We start from the raw sequence: 23,384 nt of genomic DNA, 5'->3' as shown, positions 1-23,384 counted from the left end.
GCTGAGCTTTGGGTTACTTATAGCCCTGACCCCAAGCAGCAATTCCACCGAAGATTGCCGGCCTACACTCCATGAGTGTTACGTGAGCTGGCCCTTTGTGTTTTCTCTTGAGGTCCCTTCGCGATCCCTGGTCCGTCGACTGGTGGGTCCCTGTGAAGGCAACTGTAACTTTGATTCGGCTTCCCTGGTTGCTCCAGACGTGCCCTTACTCTCCATTGTTGCTGAGTCCCCAAGACCTTGCTAGCCCGCACCTAAGCATCTTTTCTCTTCATGCGTGGGTTGCTGTTGTCAAGGCATGTTGTATTCAATCCGAGCTCCGACACCCCAGCACTCGACATCCTTCGTGGGACAGATGGAATCCGGATCCTGGTCGTTGTAGACGTCTCCTGGTCTCCGTGGCTGCAGAGTCAAGCTTCACCTCTTCGCACCTGAAGCACCCGACATCGGTGGGCATTCGTCTATCGCGACCATGATCATTGGCAAGTGACCCAGAGCCTGTCCCTTCTGCTTTCAGGTTCTTCACATCTTCGATCCAGGCTTGAATCCCTCCGGACACTTTCCTTCTTCCCGGCAGCAGCACTTAGCAGCAGATCGCCATTGAAAACGACGACGCAACCTAACACCATTTGACACCTATGCACTCGGCCTCCCTGGGTGAGGTAACTCGAGTACTCCGGTGCTCCCGTGGGTGTTGGCCCTAGAACCCCCCAAGTCTAAAGGGGTTTGCTCAGAGTCCTCTCCTAAGTGTCTTTTAACTTTAAAATGCCAACCGCGACTTTACCCATAGAAGCTAGCGAAGCTCTCAGCTGTGTTCTCACACTGCACATAACCCCCGTGGGTCCCCTGTGTCACTACCTTGGGTGGTTCCTTGGAGTCCCAGCGATTCTACAGGCTCTAGGCACTGTGTCTAGTCAAGTAGTGGTTCGTGTACCACTTTCTTAATATATGATTTGGTCTCAACCTGGGGCCCATTTTATATTGTGCTATTTACCGAAGTTCTATTGTGTTGACATTGTGTATCTTGTTCTCAAATCTCATAAAGAGGTTAGTAGAGTGTGTTTAGAAATAAATACATATATTTTATATATACCTTGAGTGGTTCTCCTTTCATTTGGTCGTTCAAGAGGTTATAATCTGGTAAACCAAGCTGCTTTAACTCCTTTAAGATTTAGCCTGAAGGCTGCTCTCCATAGCTACCACTAGGATATCTTTCAATAAAGGTTGTCTTAAACCTATCATCAATAAGGGTTGTTTGGACTGGTGCAAGGTGCCCACTAGAACTAGTGGACACCATATGTCAGGCCAACTACTCACACCTACTTCAAAACCTTATCTGGAACACTGATTGCATGATGTGATATCCTTTGATGCACATCCTACCAGTGCATAAACACATTAATAGTATTTGGAAGATAAGTGCTAGACAGATCCATACCTGACTAGACAGGTTTAAAGCAGAAGATTAAAATGCATTCAGGAAATAATTCTGAAATAAGCAAGTCATCTTTCGGCTGTTCAACTGCAAATCACAAGTGACACAGACAATGTAAACTTACCCAGTGACATGAGTGCATGGTGAATCTCCTTCATCACATTCCTATAAAGCTCCTTCTGCCAGTCATTTAAAAGCTTCCATTCTTCTTCAGAGAAATAGGCAGATGCATCATGAAGGATACCGTGTGTCTTGAAAAGAAAGCATTGCATCACTTGCTCAGCAATATAATAAGATTCTGTATCACATTGAGAAATACAATATTTTATTTGTGTTGAGCAAGGTAAAACTTTAGTTTACCAACAATTCTTACCCTAATAATATAGTGGGGTCCGTTTTGCTGTTCCTGGTCATTGGTGGGGGAAGCTACAATCCCTAGGTCACTTCGCGGCAGGCGTGCCGCCAACCACGCAGTACCTAGGCGCCTGGAGGCGCATTTCAGGCCAGGGGGCTACCTGCAGCGCGGAGGTCTGTTTTGCTGTTCCTGGTCATCGGTGGGGAAACAACAATCCGCAGGTCACTTTGCAGCCGGCGTGCCTCCAACCGCGGAGGTCCAACGCGCCTTGAGGCGCATTTAAGGCCAGGGGCCTCCTGCAGCGCGGGGTTCCGTTTTGCTGTTCCTGATCATCGGTGGGGGAAACTACAATCCCCAGGTCACTTTGCAGCAGGCGTGCCTCCAACCACAGAGTTCTAACATGCCTGGTGGTGCATTTCAGGCTGGGGGCCTCCCGCAGCGGGGGGTCCGTTTTGCTGTTCCTGGTCATTGGTGGGGGAAACTACATTCCCCAGGTCACTTTGCAGCCGGCATCATGTCAACCACGCAGTTCCTACGTGCCTGGAGGCGTATTTAAGGCCGGCGGCCTCCCGCAGCATTGGGGTCCGTTTAGCTGTTCCTGGTCATCAGTGGAGGAAACTACAATCCCCAGGTCACTTTGCGGCCGGTGTGCCACCAACCACGTAGTTCCTAGGCACCTGGAGGCGCTTTTAAGACCGGGGGCTTCCCGCTGCGCAGGGGTTTGTTTTTCTGTTTCTGGTCATCAGTGGAGGAAACTACAATCCCCAGGTCACTTTGCGGCCGGTGTGCCACCAACCACGCAGTTCCTAGGCGCCTGGAGGTGCAAATAAGGCCGGGGGCCTCCCGCAGCACGGAGGTCTGTTTTGCTGTTTCTGGTAATCAGTGGGGGGAAACTACAATCCCCAGATCACTTTGCGGCCGGCGTGCCGCCAACCACGCAGCTCCTACGTGCCTGGAGATGTATTTAAGGCCGGGGGCCTCCCGCAGCGTTGGGGTTCCATTTTGCTGTTCCTGGTCATCGGTGGGGGAAACTACAATCCCCAGGTCACTTTGTGGCAGGCGTGCCACCAACCACGCAGTTCCTATGTGCCTGGAGGTGCATAGAAGGTCGGGGGCCTCCTGCAGCGCATGGGTTCGTTTTGCTGTTCCTGGTCATTGGTGGGGGAACTACAATACCCAGGCCACTTTGTGGCCGGCGTGCTGCCAACCACGCAGTTCCTACGTGCCTGGAGGTGCATATAAGGCCGGGGGCCTCCTGCAGTGCAGGGGTTCGTTTTGCTGTTCCTTGTCATTGGTGGGCTAAACTACAATACCCAGGCCACGTTGTGGCCGGCGTGCCGCCAACCACGCAGTTCCTACGTGCCTGGCGGGGCATATAAGGTCGGGATGCCTCCTGCAGCGCAGAGGTTCGTTTTGCTGTTCCTGGTCATTGGTGGGGAAAACTACAATACCCAGGTCACTTTGCGGCCGGCGTTGCCACCAACCACGCAGTTCCTACATGCCTGAAGATGTATTTAAGGCTGGGGGCCTCCCGCAGCGTGGCGTTCCGTTGTGCGGTTCCTGGTCATTGGTGGGGAAAACTACAATCCCCAGGTCACTTTGCGGCTGGCGTGTCGCCAACCACACAATTCCTATGCGCCTGGAGGTGCATTTAGGCTGGGGGCCTCCTGCAGGGCTGGTGCTGTTCCTGGTCATTGGTGGGGGAAACTACAATCCCCAGGTCACTTTACGGCCGGCGTGCCACCAACCACGCAGTTCCTTCGTGCCTGGAGGCGCATTTAAGTCCAGGGACCTCCCGCAGTGAAGGACGCGCACGGGCGAGTCTGGGCCATACCAGGGCAAAGCCATGGCCACGGGCGGGCCCATCTGCACCCGGAAGAGGCTGGGCCACCCCTCTGAACACTTCAGCGCAAGGATTGATAAGCACCATTGAAGATAGTGTGTGTCACGGTTCTGACAATTTTAAACCTGTCCTGGCCATCTGGGCTTAACAATGGTAAAGCGTAAAGTAGGGGATGTTGCAAATCATGATCACAACATAAATAAATTAAAGAAATCAGGTCCAGCCAAGCATGGGGTCAGAACAGGGGCTACTGCTCTTGATCAAACCAAATTAGCAGACATTGATACGTTAATTGGTGAGGTCTAGCAGCTGCTTACATCAAGTAATCCTAGGGGTAAGGAAAAAATTGTGAAAGTTCCAGCTATGTTCAAGGCATCAAGTGCCCCTAGAGTCTTTTGATAGACTTTAGATTCGACCTTGGTTAAGAGCCCTTGTACATCACGTGCACCCCGAGCAAAGGAGCCGGAAAGCCAAGGTATTGGCCGTGCTCCTGTTTTAGATCAGGCCCCTGCTTTACCTCAGCCTGCTGATATTAACACTGTGGATCATTCTAATAAGACCTCTTGCTCTCTTTATCCAACAATTACAGTGATCCCGAATGTGCCCTGTTTTAAACGATTCGACCCTATTCAACCAATGGATGATCCGGCAGGAGTTAAATCATCGGAAGTGTCACAACAGGACATTCCCCCCCACTGTCTCCTCGCAAAAGTTGCAAAGTGTACATACAGTTATGATGAGCAATCTAGTGGACAATGACCTGTTGCATGGTAAAATGAATGACCTTTGCATTCAACTTGGGTTACTATAATCGAATGTACTGACTCTTAAATCTAAGCTCTCATGTAATTGTTGTTGCAGCTGTAGGAGCTCCGGAAAGTCACACAATGGGGAGACTCCTCCATCTGGGGTGGCCAGGGATACAGAGTAGGTTCCTGTTTCCATTATAAGAGGCTTGGAGAAATGTTGCACTGAAGAACTTACTGACCCTACAGGTCCTAGTACCCTTAATAACAACACTTATTTAATGTCTGTAAAACAGAATTGGCATAGGGAATGACCTCCTTCAGGTGTGGCACCCAAACCTGTTTTTACGTATCCCCCACCAACCAGATGTCAGTGAGTAAGTTGCACACCAGAATACCACCACATCACTTTGTCTCTCATGGGGTTGCCTCCCCTCATACTATGTTTACTGGCTCTGCCCCATACCCACCTACAAGGATCTTTCCCTTGAAGTTTGATCCTCAACTATCTAGGGAAAAACAAAAATCCAATAGGTCCATATACATGGTACAGGTTCCCAAACTGAACAAAGATGATAAGGAGGATACTGAGGCACTGATCAATAAGGTGATCTATTGGCTAAGACAGAAGCGGAACTGCCTAATCATAATAAGATCTGATATTGTATTTGCAAAAAGGCGCACAACTCCATCCTCACAGTATGATCACATTCATGTTGTCCTACGCTTCAATGTTCAGACTGAAAATGTAATCAATTTTGAATTACGTACCTGTGACTGTGCCGGGAAAAAACGAACAGGAATTCAACTAGAAGCATTCTCCCCACTATTAAGGGAACTGACTGGCCAACAGGATGAGGGTTTTGCCCATGCAACTGATGATTTTAATATTTCTAGTTCTCATTCTCCTGCTTTGTTATCTCCCATGAATGCACCAGATTGACTGTACAAAAGGCATATGCGCCCAAGTAACAGTACGGGTCGTAAGAGACTCGGGGCAACATGGGATGTAACGGTTAACTGTGGTATAAATCATGTAGATGAGGTATCGCCGCCAGGTACTAATTATAATAAGGATGCTACGCGAGATAAGGCCTAAAGCTTACCAGAAACATATGATAAAGATCATTGCAATACTTTACAACCCCCTGATGAACATACAAGAGCACAAAGTCTCTCAGGGCTTAACTCTAACACCAACATAGCTGATGGCTCAGATATTCTCTCGAGCTTAAATTTACTGTCCTGGAATTTAGCTGATATAAACCTAAAGCTCTGTGATCAGGACTGGTTAAGGTAGATCACAAGTTTTGATGTAGGTCTGTTACAGAAGACATGGGCTACAGAGAGCCTCTACACAGATGGTTATACATCCCTTAGAGTAGACGCTAAACCTGCATTGTACTTTGGCAGAGCTAGTGGAGGGCTTTTAACCTTGATAAAGAATGGGTGTTTTAGCACTTTAACTCCCTTGGAAATAGACTGACGAGACCTAATGGGGACTCTAGTCACTCTACCATCTCGTTCCTCTCTGGCAATATTTAACATCTATGTTAGATCAGTAAAGCATAACGATACATCCACTACTTTAGCATTATTAGATACTGTATTGGATGTTTTACCCTCCGATACAAGAATAATGGTAGCGGGAGATTTCCATACTCCTTTGGAAGCCTGCTCCTTTTTAACAGAGACCACAGTAGAGGATGAGCACTGGGGAATTCCAAAACTGTTAGCACCCCCAAGAAATGTTTTTACTTCCTGTGCACTACAAGTAGTCTCGCTGGTTACTAGTAGAGGTCTGAGAGCCCTTAATGGTTGTACCATCTCTGACCCTCTGCGTGCATCTATATTTAAGAGAGGTATATGCGCAAGTGTATTGATTAGGTATTAACTGATGTGAGAATGTGGCCATTACTAGCTGATATGCATATTAATGTAAGGTCTGATAGTTAACATAACTAACTTGAGGTGACATTTGCTGGACAGCCCTTGGGACAAGGGTACATTGCCCTGCATACGGCTGTCTTTACACCTCCAGTATCGTCGCACTGTTAAATAGCCCAAAGTTATGGCAAGCCCAGAAGTCTATTATGAACTCAATAAACAGTTTGCTGCCTCCTTTGACAGTATGAGGGGATAGACCCAGCTAGAATACCTATTTTATCGGTCCATAACCAGGTGTTTGATGAACTCCAAAAGATATTTTATAAAGAGGGAACTATTACTAATATGACACATCAGAGATCAAGGTTTGGTTTGAATCTGCAAGCAAAGCAACAAAGAATTCACTAAAACTTGCAATTATTGGCGTGGCTTAGCGGGCGACGATGGCGGTTGCAGCTTTCTAGAGCTCCCACCGGCCCGATCCAAATCAGACCTGTTATCCTGGCCCCCGAGCCCGAACTGCAAACCACTTGGGGGGCGAGTGTGGCCGAAGGTGTCGGGAGTCCCCCGGTGCGGAAAGCGGCGCTCCTGGACTGATCGGTGCGGCTGGGACGCCGGAGGTGGCGTGAGGCCTAGTGCGGGGCGGCGAAGCCGGGGCCTCGATTTTGGCGTCCCCTGGCCCGGGAGGTCTATAAGTGGGCCGGCCGAGTTGCCAATTTCCCTGGGCCTAGAACCTCGTGGAGACGGAGGAGTGACAGGCAAAACCCCCAATTGACCCACCGGTGGGGAATTGGTGATCGGAGCACGGAGGGCACCCAGAGGGAGCAGCGGCCTACATTGCTCCTGTGCAGCCGGGGCCTCGAGTTTGGTGGTCCCCGCCACTTGGGGTCGGTGTCTGTTCTCGGCCGCAGCTGAAACGCGGCGGGGCCTGGGGAGCTGAGACCCTTGGTGTGTGGCCTTGCCCGGACGACAGAGCCCACGCTGCTGGACTTCCTCTGGCGGTGGGCTGGCGTATGGCCGGACGGACCTGTGTGGATCGTGCCTGTACCTGGCGCTGCCCGGAGGTGGCCAACGTACTGTGAGTGACTCCTTTGGGGCCCCAATATCGGCGTTATCAGTGGCTGGTTATGGTTCGACGGCCGCGGGAGTGAATGGGACCCACAGCGCCCGGCAGATTGGTGTTGGACGTTTGGAGGCAGGTTGCCCACGAGGCTGTGGACCACGAGGCCGCCGACGAGGTGGGTGGTGATCCCGGGGCCTAATTAAGACTAGTAGGAGGCACGATATCTGACTTCGACCGGGGAGCCACACCAGTACCGGTGGGAGCAGCGGTGAGGACGTCTGCACCCCGAGGTAGAAGAAACGCTGGGTTGGCCTAGATTGGACGCTACTGCAGGGCAGGGAATCTGTGTTGGTACTGCTACCCGTATCATAAGCGGCCCCGAGGTAGGCTGCTGCCATGACCAGAGGAGGCGGTGGTCCCTCCAAACAAGGGACCATTGACAAATTTACAGGACCCAGTGGGGGGCCCGGGCCATCCGGAGGAGGGCATGGAACCGGGCTGGACAACGCGGCGCTTATGGCAGCGATCACCCAGTCCAGGGACATGCTGGATGCCAAAATTGGTGCGGTGGGTGCAGATGTAACCCTGCTGCGACAAGACCTACGGAATGCAGTGGCACGAATTACAGAGGCGGAATCCAGAATTTCGGTAGTGGAGGACGACGTCGGGTCCCTGAAGCAGAAAATGGCGGCGATGGAAAACATTCAAAGGGGCCTTGCGCTACGGGTGGAAGATGCCGAAGGGCGCGCACGCAGAAACAACCTCCGCTTCGTTGGCTTTCTGGAGAGGTGTGAGAAAGGGAACATGGAACAGTTTCTATCCCAGTGGCTGGAGGGCTGGCTACCCCCGGGGGTTCTCTCCAATTGCTTTGTCATTGAGCGTGCACATCGAGCCCTGACACAGAGGCCACCGGAGGGCGAGCGGCCCAGACCGGTAATTGCTAGACTTTTGAATTACCACGATAGGGACGCCATCTTGCGGGAAGCGAGGACCAGGGATTCCATCTCGTTCGAGAATCAAAAAATCATGATTTTCCCCGATTACACCAGGTTCGTGCAGCAACAGCGCCATTCCTTTATAGCCGCCAAGGCGAAACTGCGAGGTCTGAAAATTCAATATTCCTTGCTATATCCGGCCCGCCTGCGGGTGATCTTCCAGTCGCGAACACTCTTCTTCGACACTCCAGAGGACGTCTTTAAATGGACAGATGAAACGGTGAGGATCAGGCCGCATGCCCAGCCGGGACTGAACCCAGGCCATTCGAGAGGATTGTCGCAGGAACGGGGAGACCAGCCTGCTCGGAACAGGAGGAACCGGAGATCCAGATCGCGGAAGCGATCCGCTTCAGTCAGTGGGATACAAGTTGGTGGGACCGTTGACTCTGATCATTCTGGAAAAGACCATTGAGGGCCTGGGGAGAAATGTACTTCTCAGATGCTGTCACAGGCTCCTGCTGAGGGGAGTCGCTTGGCCGGGTTTCTTTGCTTTGATGCATAGCTACGGCCACTGTTGCTGATTTTGAATGGTATCTGGCACATGTGTGGGATTGCGGGGTGGAGTTCGGGTGGCCGCTCACTAGGGGCTACCAACCTCCTACTAGAGTGGGAGCTGACTGGGGGGGGGGGGGGATGTTTCAACTGTTTGCCAGGGGGTTGGGATCCATTGGCATGGTTGGCCTTGGGTCCTCTGTTCTGGGCCCGAGGGTGCCCATGTCGCGACAGGTACTTCAGAGTTCTATGAGGTATAGGGGGGGGTGCGGGGTGGAAGGGGGGGAGGGTGGGGGGGAAAGTTGGGGCTGGGTTGGGTAAAGGCGGGCGGGGGGGTTGTTGTTGCGGGGGGGACTGGGGGTAGGGGGGGGGACTGCACGTGAGTGTTTCTGATATATTGATGTCGGTGCTGGGTGCGTGGGTGTGGCGCAAGGGGCCTACTTGGCTGGTCCCACTTGATTATGGTTGAAGCGCCTCCAGGGCTCCCCAGTGAGTCCATGCGGGTGGTCACCTGGAATGTCAGGGGGATGCTCGATAAGATCAAACGAGGGGCGATTTTGCGATGGGGTAAGAGGGAAGCTGCTGATGTGTTATTATTGCAAGAAACGCACATGATGGGTACAAAAGTGCTTAGTTTACAGAGGTTTGGCTACCAACAAGTCTTTCATGCCGGGTTTGCTAGGGGTTCCAGAGGGGTTGCTGTCTTGGTGCATCGCCGGTTGGCCTACGTTCATGAACGACAATGGGCGGATCCTCAGGGTCGATACATTTTCATCAAAGGTATGGTGGGTACTGAACCAGTGGTCTTTGGTAGTGTCTACGCCCCTCCCCCCCCTGCAGTGGTCTTTGTCTGAGAAGCTGTTTGCGGTATGGGAGGACATCCCAGAGTCCATGGCAGTGTTGGGAGGTGATTGGAACGAAGTGATGGATGTATGTATGGACCGTCAACGACTGCAGGGGTTGCTGACGGCTACCCCCCCTGCCCGATTGAATGCGATGGTGGAGGGGATGGGCTGGGTGGATGTGTGGCGACATATGCATCCCAAGGTGCTAGAGTACACGTATGTTTCTGCGGTGCATGGCTCCTTCTCGAGACTGGATTATGTATTTATGCCCAGTGTGTACCTGAATAGGGTGCAGGAGGCGGGGATTTTGCCGAGAGGGTTGTCGGACCACTCCCCAGTGGTGGTCAAAGTCGACCTGCTTAGGAAACTGCAGCCGTTCCGATGGAGGATGTCCTCGTGGCAACTTCAGCAGCCCGACTACACCCGGCATCTACGGGGTGCGATCGCCCATTACTGGCAGGAAAATCTGGTGAATGACATAGACGCTGTAGTTGTTTGGGAGGCGATGAAGCCCACCATACGGGGCGTGGACATTGCATTGTGCGCGGCGGCCCGTCGGCGACGCCGGGTGGCTATCACTGAGGCAGCCGCGCGCGTGGAATCCTTGGAACTGCGGTGCCGGGGAGGGGGCGATGAGACTGTAGTGAGGTTGCTTCTGCAGGCGCAACAGTCCTATGCTTCTGTGCTACTCGATGAGGCTAGGCAAGCGTGGCTGGCCACGCGGAGTAGAGTATATCAGTGGGGGGATAGCTGTGTCAGCGTACGATCCAGCCGATTACGCTCCCGGGCCTCACTACTGAGGACGGAGTGGCGATTACCAACCCAGTTGAACTGGCAGCGAGTTTCGCCCGCTACTTTACGGCGCAATATGCTCCGCAGGATAGTCTTTCGGTGGGTGAAGTCGCTAAATTTGTCGATGACTTACCGCCAAGGGCGGTCTCGGACGAGACCAAAACAACACTGGACCTTCCCCTTACAGCGGAGGAGTTAGGAGACGCACTGGGACAGCTTAACACCGGGAAGGCACCTGGGCCAAGTGGCTTCCCGAGTGAATTCCAGCTCCAATTGGGGTCCCACTACCGGAATGCATTAGAAGCTGCGCGAACACGGGGTAGGTTGCCACCTGACTGGCGCCATGCAGAAGTGGTAGTCTTTCAAAAGCCGGGCAGACCCCCGGACAGACATGACTCTTATCGCCCGATATCTCTGCTCAACATAGAGGCGAAAATACTGGCTAAGGGGTTGGCGAACCGGCTACTCCCATATGTGACGGATTTGGTCCACCCCGACCAGGCCGGCTTCATGCCACATAGGGCGACGCGGCACAACATCCGGCGGGCGCAGGCGGCGGTCGATGCCATGGGAGCCACGGGGAGGCAGGCGGCTCTGCTGCTGGCGGACATCGATAGGGCTTTTGACTCAGTTAGTTGGACGTATCTATTTGTGCTCCTGCCCCGTCTCAATTTGGGCCCGGTGTTTATTTCCTACATCAAATTACTATATACGGATATCACCGCTTCGGTGCGGGTCTCCGGAGCGGTCTCGAGAGAGTTTCCGATTGGCCGGGGGACTCGACAAGGGTGTCCGCTCTCCCCATACTTATTTGCGCTGGCTATGGAGCCTCTGGCCTCTTGGGTGCGCATTGACGCACAGATGCGGGGCTTCGAGTGGAGTGGAAACCTCACTGATAGAATTGCATTATATGCAGATGATGTCCTCTTCTTTCTCACTGATTTACACAGATCGGGGCCCGAGTCTTGGAAATTATGCGTGTGTTTGGGGAGGTGTCGGGCCTCTATCTGAATCCACGCAAGTCCACTCTGTGGGTGCTGGGTGGCGGGACCGCAGCGGACCCCTGGGCTTCAGCGTTGCAGGTAGCGGTCGGGGGTTTGAAGTACCTGGGGGTGTTCCTCACCGAATCTGTGGATATTGCTTGGGAACGTAATATAGTGCCAGTATGGGAGAGGGTCCAGACGGATGTGAAGACGTGGTCCCGGATGCCCCTGACTATCGCCGGTAGGTCCGCGATCTTCAAAATGGTTGCGCTCCCGCGCCTTTTATACCAGCTGCAGAGCTACCCACATCCGATTAACCCCAAGTGATTTCGGCAGGTCAACTCCGTTTTGGGCCGTTTCCTGTGGGTGCGGCCAGGGTGGCGTTGCGGACATGCTTCCTGTCCACGTACTGTGGTGGTTTGGCCACGTCGGACCTATTATCTTATTATCAGGCCTCCCAGCTACTGGTACTCAATGAATGGTGGTATGGAGACAGGGGAGACCCAGCATATGCCCTGGAGCGCTTGCTGATGGGGGATAACACCCTTCATACGATCCTGTACTCGGCTAGGCTGAAGCGGACACTGCCATGTGCCACGCGAGTGGTCTTTGTTGTTTGGAGACAGGCACTGCGTCGCATGGGCTGGTGGGGTAGACTAACAGCGGAAACTCCATTGTGGAAAAACGGGCGGCTACCCACGCTGGCGGGATTTGATGGCTGGGACGCAATTGGGATCTCGTCGCTGGGTCATGTAATGACTGGGGTCACTCTCAAATCGTTCCAGGAGCTCTGCACTGAGTTCTACATGCCCAAGACCCAATTCTTTCGCTACCTTCAACTTCGCCATGCATTAGCACCTAGCCTTGCTAATCTGGAGTCACTCCCCGAATTTAGCCCAGTTGAAGCAAAGGTATTCATGGGAGACCTCGGAGATAAGAAGGTGTCCCGAATCTATCAAACACTAGTTACTCACTGTTCAACCACCCTACTCCCACTTAAAGAGACCTGGGAGGAGGATGTTGGTCCCCTAGATGAGGATGATTGGAGGGAAGCCCTGGAGTCCCCGCGAGGGGCTGCCATAGCCATACGACTTAGGCTAATTCAATTCAGGTACTTACACAGGGCATACTATACCCGAGAGCGGCTGTGGAAGGCGGGACTAATTGGGTCTCCGGAGTGTCTGCGCTGTGGGGCTGCGACGGGTACGCTGCTGCACACTGTGTGGTCATGTGCTGGGCTGGTCAGATTCTGGAGGGGTGTTTGGAGTTGCTTGTCGGAGGTATTCGGATGGGACTTTCCCGGCACCCCTCGTTTAGGGTTGCTCCATGTACTGGGGGTGTAGGTGGAAATATATATAAACGCCATCTATTGTTGTTGGGGCTTGTGGTTGCCAAAAGAGACCTGGCCCGAGCGTGGAAGGGAGAGCGAGCCCCCCCCTGTGTGCATGGAAGGCTGGACTAGACTACTTTATGGGATTAGAACGCCCGGTATTTGAAGCGAAAGGATGCCCCCGGAAGCATTTTAAGATCTGGAAGCGGTGGGCGGAGTATAGGGGGCTGCTACTGGACCCCCCAGTGGAACAGGAGGAGGAAATGCAAGTCGAAGATGCTGTACAGGCCTAAGATGTGCGCCATACCTAGCACCCTACGACCAAGTACTGATTCTTTTGTATACTCATGTGCATGGGGTTAGGGAGGGATAAGGGGTGGGTAGAAGGGTAGTTGGGTGGTTGGGGTTGGTGGGTGGAGGGGGGAGGGGGGGTTCATGTTATGCATCATTTTATTGAATGGAACTTGCGCTAATGATAAAACATGTCATGATGCTTGGTGGTGATCTCCTGACTGTGGGGAGCCACGTATTTCATATTGCTTAACTACTCAATAAAAATTTGTTGTGAAAAAAAAAAAAAAAACTTGCAATTATTGAGGGTGATTTGAGGCAAAATTCGTACTGTCAAAGGAATCTACAAATCCCAACTTATACAGGCTAAAAGAGATTGGGAAGATACATTCTGGCAGGACCTTCTTGCAGCCAGTAAACTCAAGGACAGTAGAGCCTTTTGGAATCTAGTAACGCAAAATAACCATGAAAATGCGAAGTACCCAAGTTTTAATATATCACCTGGAAACTGGGTGGCCCATTTTTCATCACTAAATTCGTTAAGAAAGCCTGATGATTCAGCCTATATGATTAATATAGCTGAAGATACAACTTTACCTCATTCAGCGCAAAAGCCATACAATACTCCTATCTTGTTTAGTCTTGAAGAGACAAATAGTACAATACTTTCTCTTAAATTATTTAAGGCACCTGGGCATGATAAAATTCTGGGTGACCTTTTTAAGTCAGAGCCACTCATCTGGTCAATTTATTTTAACCTTCTACCGAATGCCATTACGGCCGGGGGAGCTGTCCCTGATTCATGGAGGGGGGCCGAGACAAAAATAATATTTAAAAAAGGGAGACGCTAATAATCCAGCCAACTATAGACCAATAAACCTTTTAGATAATGCTCCAAAACAATTCAGTCTGCAAGTTCTGAATAAACAAACAGAATGGAGGGATGAAAAACAAATACTTTCTTCCTTCCAAGCTGGTTTCAGATAGAATATTAGTACTATGGAACAGATTTTTAGATTTTCTTTATTGCACTGGAAAAATGTGCTTGTACACCAGGGCACGCTGTATGTTGCATTTATAGATCTTAGAGCTGCCTTCCACCTCATTCCCCGTTCTAATTTGTGGCAGGTCCTACTTAACCTAGGTACCCCCAGCGATCTTGTACATTTACTGAGTACGTTACACGAGAATAATTATGCCCAGGTACCCTGGAGACAGGGTGGTGAACAGAACGCATTCCAATTGAATGGGGAGTTAGACAAGACTGTGTGCTCGCTGTAGGAGAGTAGGGTCTCCTTCCTATGGTTACACCCACTTTTTGCTGCGATTCTCTGGTTTTTCGACTTTAGTCTGGCTGTAGCCCTGCTAATCAGGCCCACAGCCTAGCTGTTCTCTCTCTAAATTGATACCATGTACTTTAGGTACATACCAGATTGGTTACTGGGTCACCCTTGTGAGCCCCTGTATAGTGTACCCTAGGTACCCAGGGCATAGGTGCACCATGTGCACCATGCCTACCAGGGGCTGCACCATGTATTGTGCCACCCCTGGTTTGCCTTCCAAACTGACACCACAGGTCTGTTCACACAGCCTGGGTAAGGTGGTGTAATCATCCCTTACTTAGATATAGTATACATATATCTATATACATATATAGACACATATACACCTATAAGCCACTCCTATGGCAGACCTCGACAATCCTGGAGGTAGACTGCTTGGTTTTATGTGAGAGGGAGCCCTAGCATGAGCTGAGCCCCTTTGCCGCTTTGGGAACCATCTGCTTATAGCTGTTCTATGTATGATATAGCCATACCATATACTCTTAAGTGCATTATAATCCTCGCGGTTAATGCTAACTTTGGTTTGGCTTTATCAAAACATGTCGTGTAAGGTGTCAAACACTTTGGAATACTACCTGCCCCCGAAACTCCGCCATTCCTGGCGGCGGGGGTAGCATTCCACCGTTCTAGAGGGAGAAGACATGTAGTTACTGGTAAGCCTGGTTAAAGTTAAACAGAGCCTCAGCATCACAAAATGGATGCTGCTGCCACAGACACGAGTCTGCCCTCCTGCTGCTGAACGAAACTCCGGCAGGGGTGGTCTGGACAATATGTTTCCTGTCCAAGGAGGTGCTGGCACCTCCCCAGACATGCTTTTGTGTATTGGGACAGGGAGGGCTGCATTCAGTGAATGCTTTCCAGACACTGCCTGGGGCACACTAGGTGCTCCATGCATTTCCCAGTTCAAACCGGTTGCTGGGGCACCCTGCCCCAGCTCTGGCGCGAAACTGGACAAAGGGAAAGGGGTGTAACCACCCCCTTCCCAGGCCCACCCATAGGAGGGACCTTACAGGTAGTCCAACCCCTAAACTTAGTATAAATATAGGAGCTGTGTCCCTAGGACCTTAGATTACCCTGGACGAAACTTTGAAACATAAATCCTGGACCTTCGACGTTCCATTTCGACTGGAAGATGGAAGACATCTCCCTTGTGGTCAAGGAGTGACCACCCTGTTCAAACAGGCACCATCAGCAACTTTGCCGATCTGCATTTTCGAGGCTCCTGCCGGATCCCGAAGAATCTGCGACACGGACTTACAGACATCTCTGACCCTGACCTTCGCTCACAGCAAAGCTGAGACCCCTGGCGGACACGAGAGACGTGGGACCGGAACTCCTGGACATCCTGCATTTCTGCTAACTGCATCCACTCCGGAGGTATCTCGCAGTTGTGCATTGGGGTACTTGAAGCCCCAGCCCCGAGCACCATTTGCACCGAAGCTCAGGCCCCACACTCCGCGAGTGTCCCGTGGGCCCCGCTTTTGCATTTCAACTAGACGCGTCTTCCCGGTTCCTAGTCCGTTGGCTAGTGGCCCCTGGAAGACTCTATCTTGAATCTAACTTGCTTTCCTGGTTGCTCCAGGCTTGCTCCAGCTTCCCTACAAAGGAGAAGCGCCACAGACCTTGCTTGTCTGCACCGAAGCCAATCTCGACATCCTGCGTGGATTGCGTTTGCCAAGGCTTGTTGGGTCCAATCCGGCTACCGACACCGCAGTCAACTAGATCCTTCGTGGGACAGCTCGAATCTAGCTCCTGGTCGTCGTCGACGCCTCCTGGACCTCGTGGCTGAAGAGACAAACTTCACCTTTTCACCTGAAATCAACCGACATTGGCTGGCAGTGACCCAGACTCTGTCCCTTCTGCTTTCCGGTTCTTCAGAGCTTCACTCCACCCTTGGATCCACCCGGACACTTTTCCTCTGGTCTCCTGCAGCACTTCTTTGCAGCTCTCCATTGAAATCGACGACTAAACCCGACATCAAAAGACACCTATGCACCCGGCTTCGGTGGGTGAGGTAACACGAGTACTCTGGTAGACTCGAGGGTATTGGCCCTCCTAGTGTCTAAGTCTAAAAGGGTTTCATCGTAGTCCATCCAGAAGTATCCTTAAATTGTAAAATTGTAACTTCTTCGTTTCCCATAGAAAGTCAATGGTAACCTGCGGCTGTGTTTAGACACAGCATGCGTCTCCCGTGGCCCTCCTTCTTCCTAACATTTGGTTGCTTAGAGTAGCCCCAGCGATTCCACAGGCCCCAGGCCTGCTTTCTAATTCTAACGTGGTTCTTATACCACTTTTTTAGTATATGGTTTGTGAGGCCCCTAGTGCAAAACGTATACTGTGAAACTTATCGCATGCTAATTGAGTAACTTGTATTGTACTTTTACCTCTGGCCTCATAAAGAGTGCAGAGGGGTTGGGTTTAGAGTAAATACATATATACTTAATATATACCTTGTGTGGTGTGCTTTCATTTGGTACTCACGGGATTATAATTGGTAAAACAACTTGCTTAACATCGCCTACTGAAGTCTTAGCCTGATGACTGCTGGTCCGCGCTACCACTAGGATAGCTTTCTATAAGGTTGACTTTACAACCACCATCAATATGGGTCGATTAGACTGGTGCAAGGTGCCCACTAGAACTAGTGGACATCATATGCCAGGCTAACTTCTCACACTCGCCCCTACTTTATTTTGACCTCTACCTAAATGATGTAGTCAAGGATTTGGAAAATTGTGTAAGTTACTCCCCAATGCTGAATAACAGGCAGGTACCGATTTTATTATTTGCCGATGACTCACTACTCATTTCTAGTCTCCCATTGGTCTGCTTACCCTGGTAAACACATTTTTAGGCTTCTGCAATGAAAGGGGTCTTGAGCTCAACGTTAATAAAACTAAATTCATGATATTGGGTAAGGGAGCCAGGAGAGGTAAAACAACTATTCTGGTTGGCAATGAGGTCCTTGAGAGGCTTGACAATTCTGATTATTTAGGAGTATGTTTCATGGATAGTTTTGTACCGTCCTGATTTACTCAGAAGCGGACGCTGCTCCCTGAACTGAAAGCGGTATCGTAGCGCTACACTGCCAGACTGCTCATCGCACTGCTTACTGCAATTATTTGCATATTGATCGTAGCGCTGTACCATTAGACTGCTCACTGTTGCAATTCATTGTGCATATTGATCGTAGCGCTATTCATTGTGCATATTGATCGTAGCGCTGTACTGTTAGACGAATAATCGCTTTGCCGCTTGAATTGTTGTGCCTGTTTGTACCGGTGCCACTGCTCTTTACTTTGCGATTGCCAGGTTGTGCCCCAGTCTCGTCGTGTTTCACTTTTCATTTCGCTGCCATTTTGTTGTTTGTTGTGCTTCCCAGCCCGGCTCTCCACCCCGCTACCGCCTCCCAGCTGCTCCTCCCACCCACTAAGTTAAGGCTCTACCCACTCACTGAAGCGCTGTGACCGTCCTGATTTACTCAGAAGCGGTCGCTCCTCACGCTGCTCCCTGAACTGAAAGCGGTATCGTAGCGCTACACTGCCAGACTGCTCATCGCACTGCTTACTGCAATTATTTGCATATTGATCGTAGCGCTGTACCATTAGACTGCTCACTGTTGCAATTCATTGTGCATATTGATCGTAGCGCTATTCATTGTGCATATTGATCGTAGCGCTGTACTGTTAGACCAATAATCGCTTTGGCGAGGAGCTTGAAGACGCTAGCAACCAAGATGGCCGCGTAAGCTCCCGGCTCCGTCGACCTCCGCCAGCAGCTTGAATATCCTGCCTTCAATCCTGACTTCACACCTGATTCCCTTGTTTATGAAGTTTTGCTGCTTCTACCGGTGCAATCCCGAGTGTTCTACCTCATCGGTTGACGAAGATACGCCGTGTCTCCATTTTCGGCCTAACATCGTGTGGAAGCCGGGACCTCGATTTCTAACCTATCCGGTCTAGAAGTGATCAACAAAGGCCATGAGACCTGGAGGTGTGTTCTGCTGTACGAGGAGCGCCCACTGTTTGACATTTGACTTGCGTGGCCTGTTACCCCGGAGTAGCCGGCCTCCGGGGTTCAAATCCGCCTCTGCCGCCTACTGAGAGGGGACGGAGCGGATGGAAGGCACGCCATCGCTGCGGGCCGTCATGGCCGCCATTGAGGCGCTCCATTCAAGTACTAGCGCTGTGTTCCGGACACTGATCGTGAAAGTGGACGGTATCCTGGAACCGGGGGACGACCCTCTGCTGAGTTCTCCGCTGACTGTAGTGCCAGCGGGGCATCGAATGTCTGGACTCGAGGTCCCTGTGCCGACACCGGCTTTCCTGAGGCCTGGCGGTTCCGAATCAACGACCCTCAAGCCTGTGTTTAATGCCAGCGTCTCCTGTTCGATTCTGTTTCCTCATGTTACATCTATGGACGCTCTCCAGTGTGATAACAAGTTCCTCAGTGACTTTTTGGGACATGTGCTGTTCCTGGAGGCATTTCATTGTCTTATTCGTGAACATTTATCCTGTACTCGACTCTACTGCACTGCCGAGAACTCTCATGGACGCTTTGCCTTTTTTCTCAAGATGGCGGCTCGAGGGAAGGTGACTCTTAAGGAAGATCGTACTGGCCAGGGCTGAATTTTACTGCTTCGATCCGATATTATAGTTTTCAGCAATGCCGGGGTTGTGCTTAGACTGTAACGGGAGTTGGGTGGCTATTGACTATACTCCCCCGACTGGTATGAATATTTTGCTGAAATGTTGGCTTTATTGCGTCTGGGGTGGTCGCTGTTGGCGGGGGGCACGGGAGACCGGGAGTGTGTTTGGTTTCTCCTCCTCCACTTTTTCTCTCTTTCCCTTCTTTTAGGGTAGCTCTTGGGCGACAGGCACGCTGCTAGTGGGTTAGGCCGTAGCCATTGCAGGGGTGTAGGGTGGGGGGTATGGGGAGGTTTTTTTTTATTTTTCCTTTGTTTTGTTCTATGGCCCTTTTGTCTTTCCCTTTTTCCTTTTACGAGAAGTGGGCTGTTTATTCTTCACGGATCCTTTCTTGCTCGGGTGTCTATACTAGCCTTAATTATCCGGTATCGATGCGTATGGGGGAGGATGTGGCGGGGTTGTTTTCGATCGTATATTAGACTGTTTATTTCTCCTAATTGTTGTGTATAGTCGTGATTCAACGTGGGTTCCTTATGATGATTCCTGTATGCATAATCCCCCGCCTGTCCCTTTCCCGCATTGTATTGTTTGACGCCTGATATTTGTAATGCCTACTCTTGTCTTACTGTTAAAATAAAAAATATATATATATAAAAAAAAAAAAATCGCTTTGCCGCTTGAATTGTTGTGCCTGTTTGTACCGGTGCCACTGCTCTTGACTTAGCGATTGCCAGGTTGTGCCCCAGTCGCATCGTGTTTCACTTTTCATTTCGCTGCCATTTTGTTGTTTGCGGTGCTTCCCAGCCCGGCTCTCCACCCCGCTCCCGCCTCCCAGCTGCTCCTCTCTCGCCCCTCCCCCCTCCACTAACCACATATGACAGATGCATCTGCGCGCAGCGAACGCGCCCCATGCGCGCCAAAGGTAAGCCCGTCTACGCCCGTCCGCGCCTGGACCGCACCCAGTGCCAGACCCCCTGGCCCCCGCAAAACCCACTCCGCCCGCATACCATACGACGCCGCTACCCTCTCAGCCCTTAACCCTGGCCGCCCACCAAACTGCTACCAAGCCGCCCCAGGACACACCCATGGACCCTTCACCTGCCACTCCTGCAAATTTGACTGCATCAGGACCCACACCAAATCCACAAACTCCAAACAGAGCTCCGACACTAACCACCTAAAGTGCATCCTGCTCAACACCCGCTCGGTCCACAGACACGCCATTGAGCTCTGGAACCTACTCGACACTACATCGCCGGATGTCGCCTTCCTTACAGAAACCTGGATGAACGCCTGATCAGCACCCGACATCGCCATAGCCATCCCGGACGGCTACAAGATCATCCGAAAGGACCGCACCAACCAAACAGGAGGAGGCATCGCCATCGACAATAAGAACACCATCCACATCACGACCAGTTCCGACGATTACCTCGCTACCGCCGAACACCTTCACTTCCAGATCCACACCGACCCAAAGACCACACTCAGAGGCACCCTCATCTACAGGCCACCAGGCCCCGCACACAATTCAGCGAAGACATCACTGACTTCATCAGCCCATACGCCCTCCCCTCCGAGGACTACATTCTACTGGGAGACCTCAACTTCCACCTGGAAAAGAAAAACGACAGCAACACCACCACCCTTCTGGACAACCTGGCCAACCTCGGACTTGAACAACTTGTCAATACCCCCACCCACTATGCCGGACACACACTCGACCCAATCTTCACCTCCAGCAAGCACATCTCCTTCAATCACACCACAGCTCTCCACTGGACGGACCACAGCTGCATTCACTTCAACTACAAAAAGACCACGACCCACAACCCCCCACAACCTATTCCCCGAAGAAACTGGAACACAATTACTACCGACCAGCTCTTCACATCGCTTCACCAAAACCCTCTTGCCAAATCATCGGACCCAAACCAAGCAGCCACCAACCTCACACAATGGATCACCCACAGCGCTGACGAACTAGCACCCTGGAAAAACCATCAAATCAAACAAGGTAGCAAAAAAGCCCCCTGGTTCAACGATGAACTTAAGAAATCCAAGAAGCTCTGTCGTACCCTCGAGAAAGCCTGGAGAAAAAACCCAACCACTGACAACCTGGCCACCTTCAAGAACGCCACCCGCAAACACCACCAACTGATCCGATCCACCAAGAAATCAGCATTCAATGATCGCCTTGACAACAACGCCCAAAACAGCAAGGAACTATTCAACATCGTCAAAGAATTTACCAACCCCACCGCCGGCACCAACGACATCACTCCCTCCCAAGACCTCTGCGACTCCCTAGCCTCATTCTTCCACAACAAAATCGCCGACATACATAACAGCTTTGGAAACCAGTCCGAAGACCAGTCCACTCTACCCACCTCCGAACCAAAACCGCCCTCTAACAACCTTTGCGCCTGGAAACCAATCACCACTGAAGACACCATCCGCCTGATGAACTCCATCCACTCGGGATCGCCAACCGACCCATGTCCCCACCACATTTTCAACAAAGCAGACTCCATTATCGCACCCCATCTCCGTGACGTCATCAACTGCTCCTTCAACTCCGCTACCTTCCCGGAAAGCTGGAAACATGCCGAACTCAGCGCCCTTCTGAAAAAACCCACAGCAGACCCCACTGAACTTAAGAACTACCGCCCCATCTCGCTCCTCCCTTTCCCTGCCAAAGTCATTGAGAAAGCCGTCAACAGTCAGCTCGCCGCCTCCTCGAATCCAACAAATCCCTCGACCCCTCACAGTCCGGCTTCCGAGCCAAACACAGAACCGAAACCGCCCTCATCGCAGCAACAGACGACATCCGAACTCTACTGGACAACGGAGAAACAGCTGCCCTCATCCTACTTGACCTCTCCGCAGCCTTCGACACAGTCTGTCATAGCACCCTCATACAACGCCTCAGCAACGTCGGAATACAAGGAAAAGCATTGGACTGGATCATCTCCTTCCTCGCCGGAAGAACCCAGAGAGTCCGCCTCCCCCTTTTAGATCAGAGGCCACCGAAGTCATCTGCGGCGTACCACAAGGATCATCACTCAGCCCCACCCTCTTCAACATATACATGAGTCCCCTCGCATCCATAGCACGCCAACACAACCTCAACATCATCTCCTACGCAGACGACACCCAGCTGATCCTCTCCCTCACCAAAGACCCAAACACCGCCAAAACCAACTTACATGAAGGAATGAAAGAAGTAGCCAAGTGGATGAAGAACAGACGTTTAAAACTGAACTCGGACAAAACGGAAGTCCTCATCTTAGGTTCATCCCCCGCTGCCTGGGACGACTCATGGTGGCCACCCGCCCTAGGAACCGCACCCATACCTACGGACCACGCACGTAACCTGGGCTTCATCCTGGACTCCTCCCTCTCGATGACCAGACAAGTCAACGCCGTCTCATCATCATGCTTCAACATCCTACGCATGCTCAAAAAAATCTTCCGCTGGATCCCCATCGAAACAAGAAAGACGGTCACCCACGCACTGGTCACAAGCCGACTGGACTACGGAAACACCCTTTACGCCGGACCCACAGCCAAACTACAGAAAAAACTCCAACGCATCCAAAACGCCTCAGCCAGACTCATACTAGACATCCCCCGTCAAGCTCACATTTCCGGTCACCTGAAAGACCTCCACTGGCTCCCCGTCAACAAGAGAATAACGTTCCGTCTCCTCACCCACGCACACAAAGCCCTCTACGACCTAGGACCCGAATGCCTCAACACGCGACTGTCCTTCTACACCCCCACCCGCCAACTACGATCGTCCAATCAAGCCCTCGCCGTAATTCCGCGCATCCATAGATCCACCATGGGGGGAAGATCCTTCTCCTACTTAGCGGCCAGGACCTGGAATTCTCTCCCCACCCACCTCCGCCTTACACAGAACCACCTCTCCTTCAGAAAACAACTAAAAACTTGGTTATTCGATAAGTAAAGTACCCCCCCTCCCCCAAGCGCCTTGAGACCCTCTGGGTGAGTAGTGCGCTATACACATTTTTGAACTTGAACTATCCTGGATGCCCCGAGAGGGGGTGCAAATGACACCACTCTAACTCTTGTTATTGCAACTGTTGTGTAGGTACTAACAAACTCCCCTGAATGTATAATCGGTTTTGAATCCTAGTTGCATTGTATGTTTGTGCTACTACCTGTATTGCTGTGGACTTTTGTGCCTCTACAACTCCCTTCATATATTCTTCTTCTGAACAAACTGCGCCTTTGATGCGTTCCTTTTCTGTTATAGGTGGAGGATCACACATGGTTTCATCAGGCTCAAAGCCTGGACGATATGGCATCAACTTC

The 23,384-nt window shown here is 51.5% G+C and overlaps 1 protein-coding gene across 2 annotated transcripts in view; it reads right to left on the bottom strand.

Moving 5' to 3' along the window:
- Positions 1 to 23,384, bottom strand: part of LOC144799656 (zinc finger protein 10-like) — a 292,331-nt gene that overhangs the window by 240,519 nt on the left and 28,428 nt on the right. For both annotated transcript variants that reach the window (XM_078671110.1, XM_078671112.1), the window contains exon 2: positions 1,557 to 1,683. In XM_078671110.1, coding sequence (XP_078527236.1) covers positions 1,557 to 1,683 — 127 coding nt within the window. The remainder of the gene's footprint in view (positions 1 to 1,556; positions 1,684 to 23,384) is intronic.

This window comes from Lissotriton helveticus, chromosome 12 (assembly GCF_964261635.1).
Source record: "Lissotriton helveticus chromosome 12, aLisHel1.1, whole genome shotgun sequence".
Classification (NCBI taxonomy): Eukaryota; Metazoa; Chordata; class Amphibia; order Caudata; family Salamandridae; genus Lissotriton; species Lissotriton helveticus.
The sequence above is the reverse complement of the archived record's forward strand: the minus strand, read 5'-3'. Positions and strand labels throughout refer to the sequence as shown.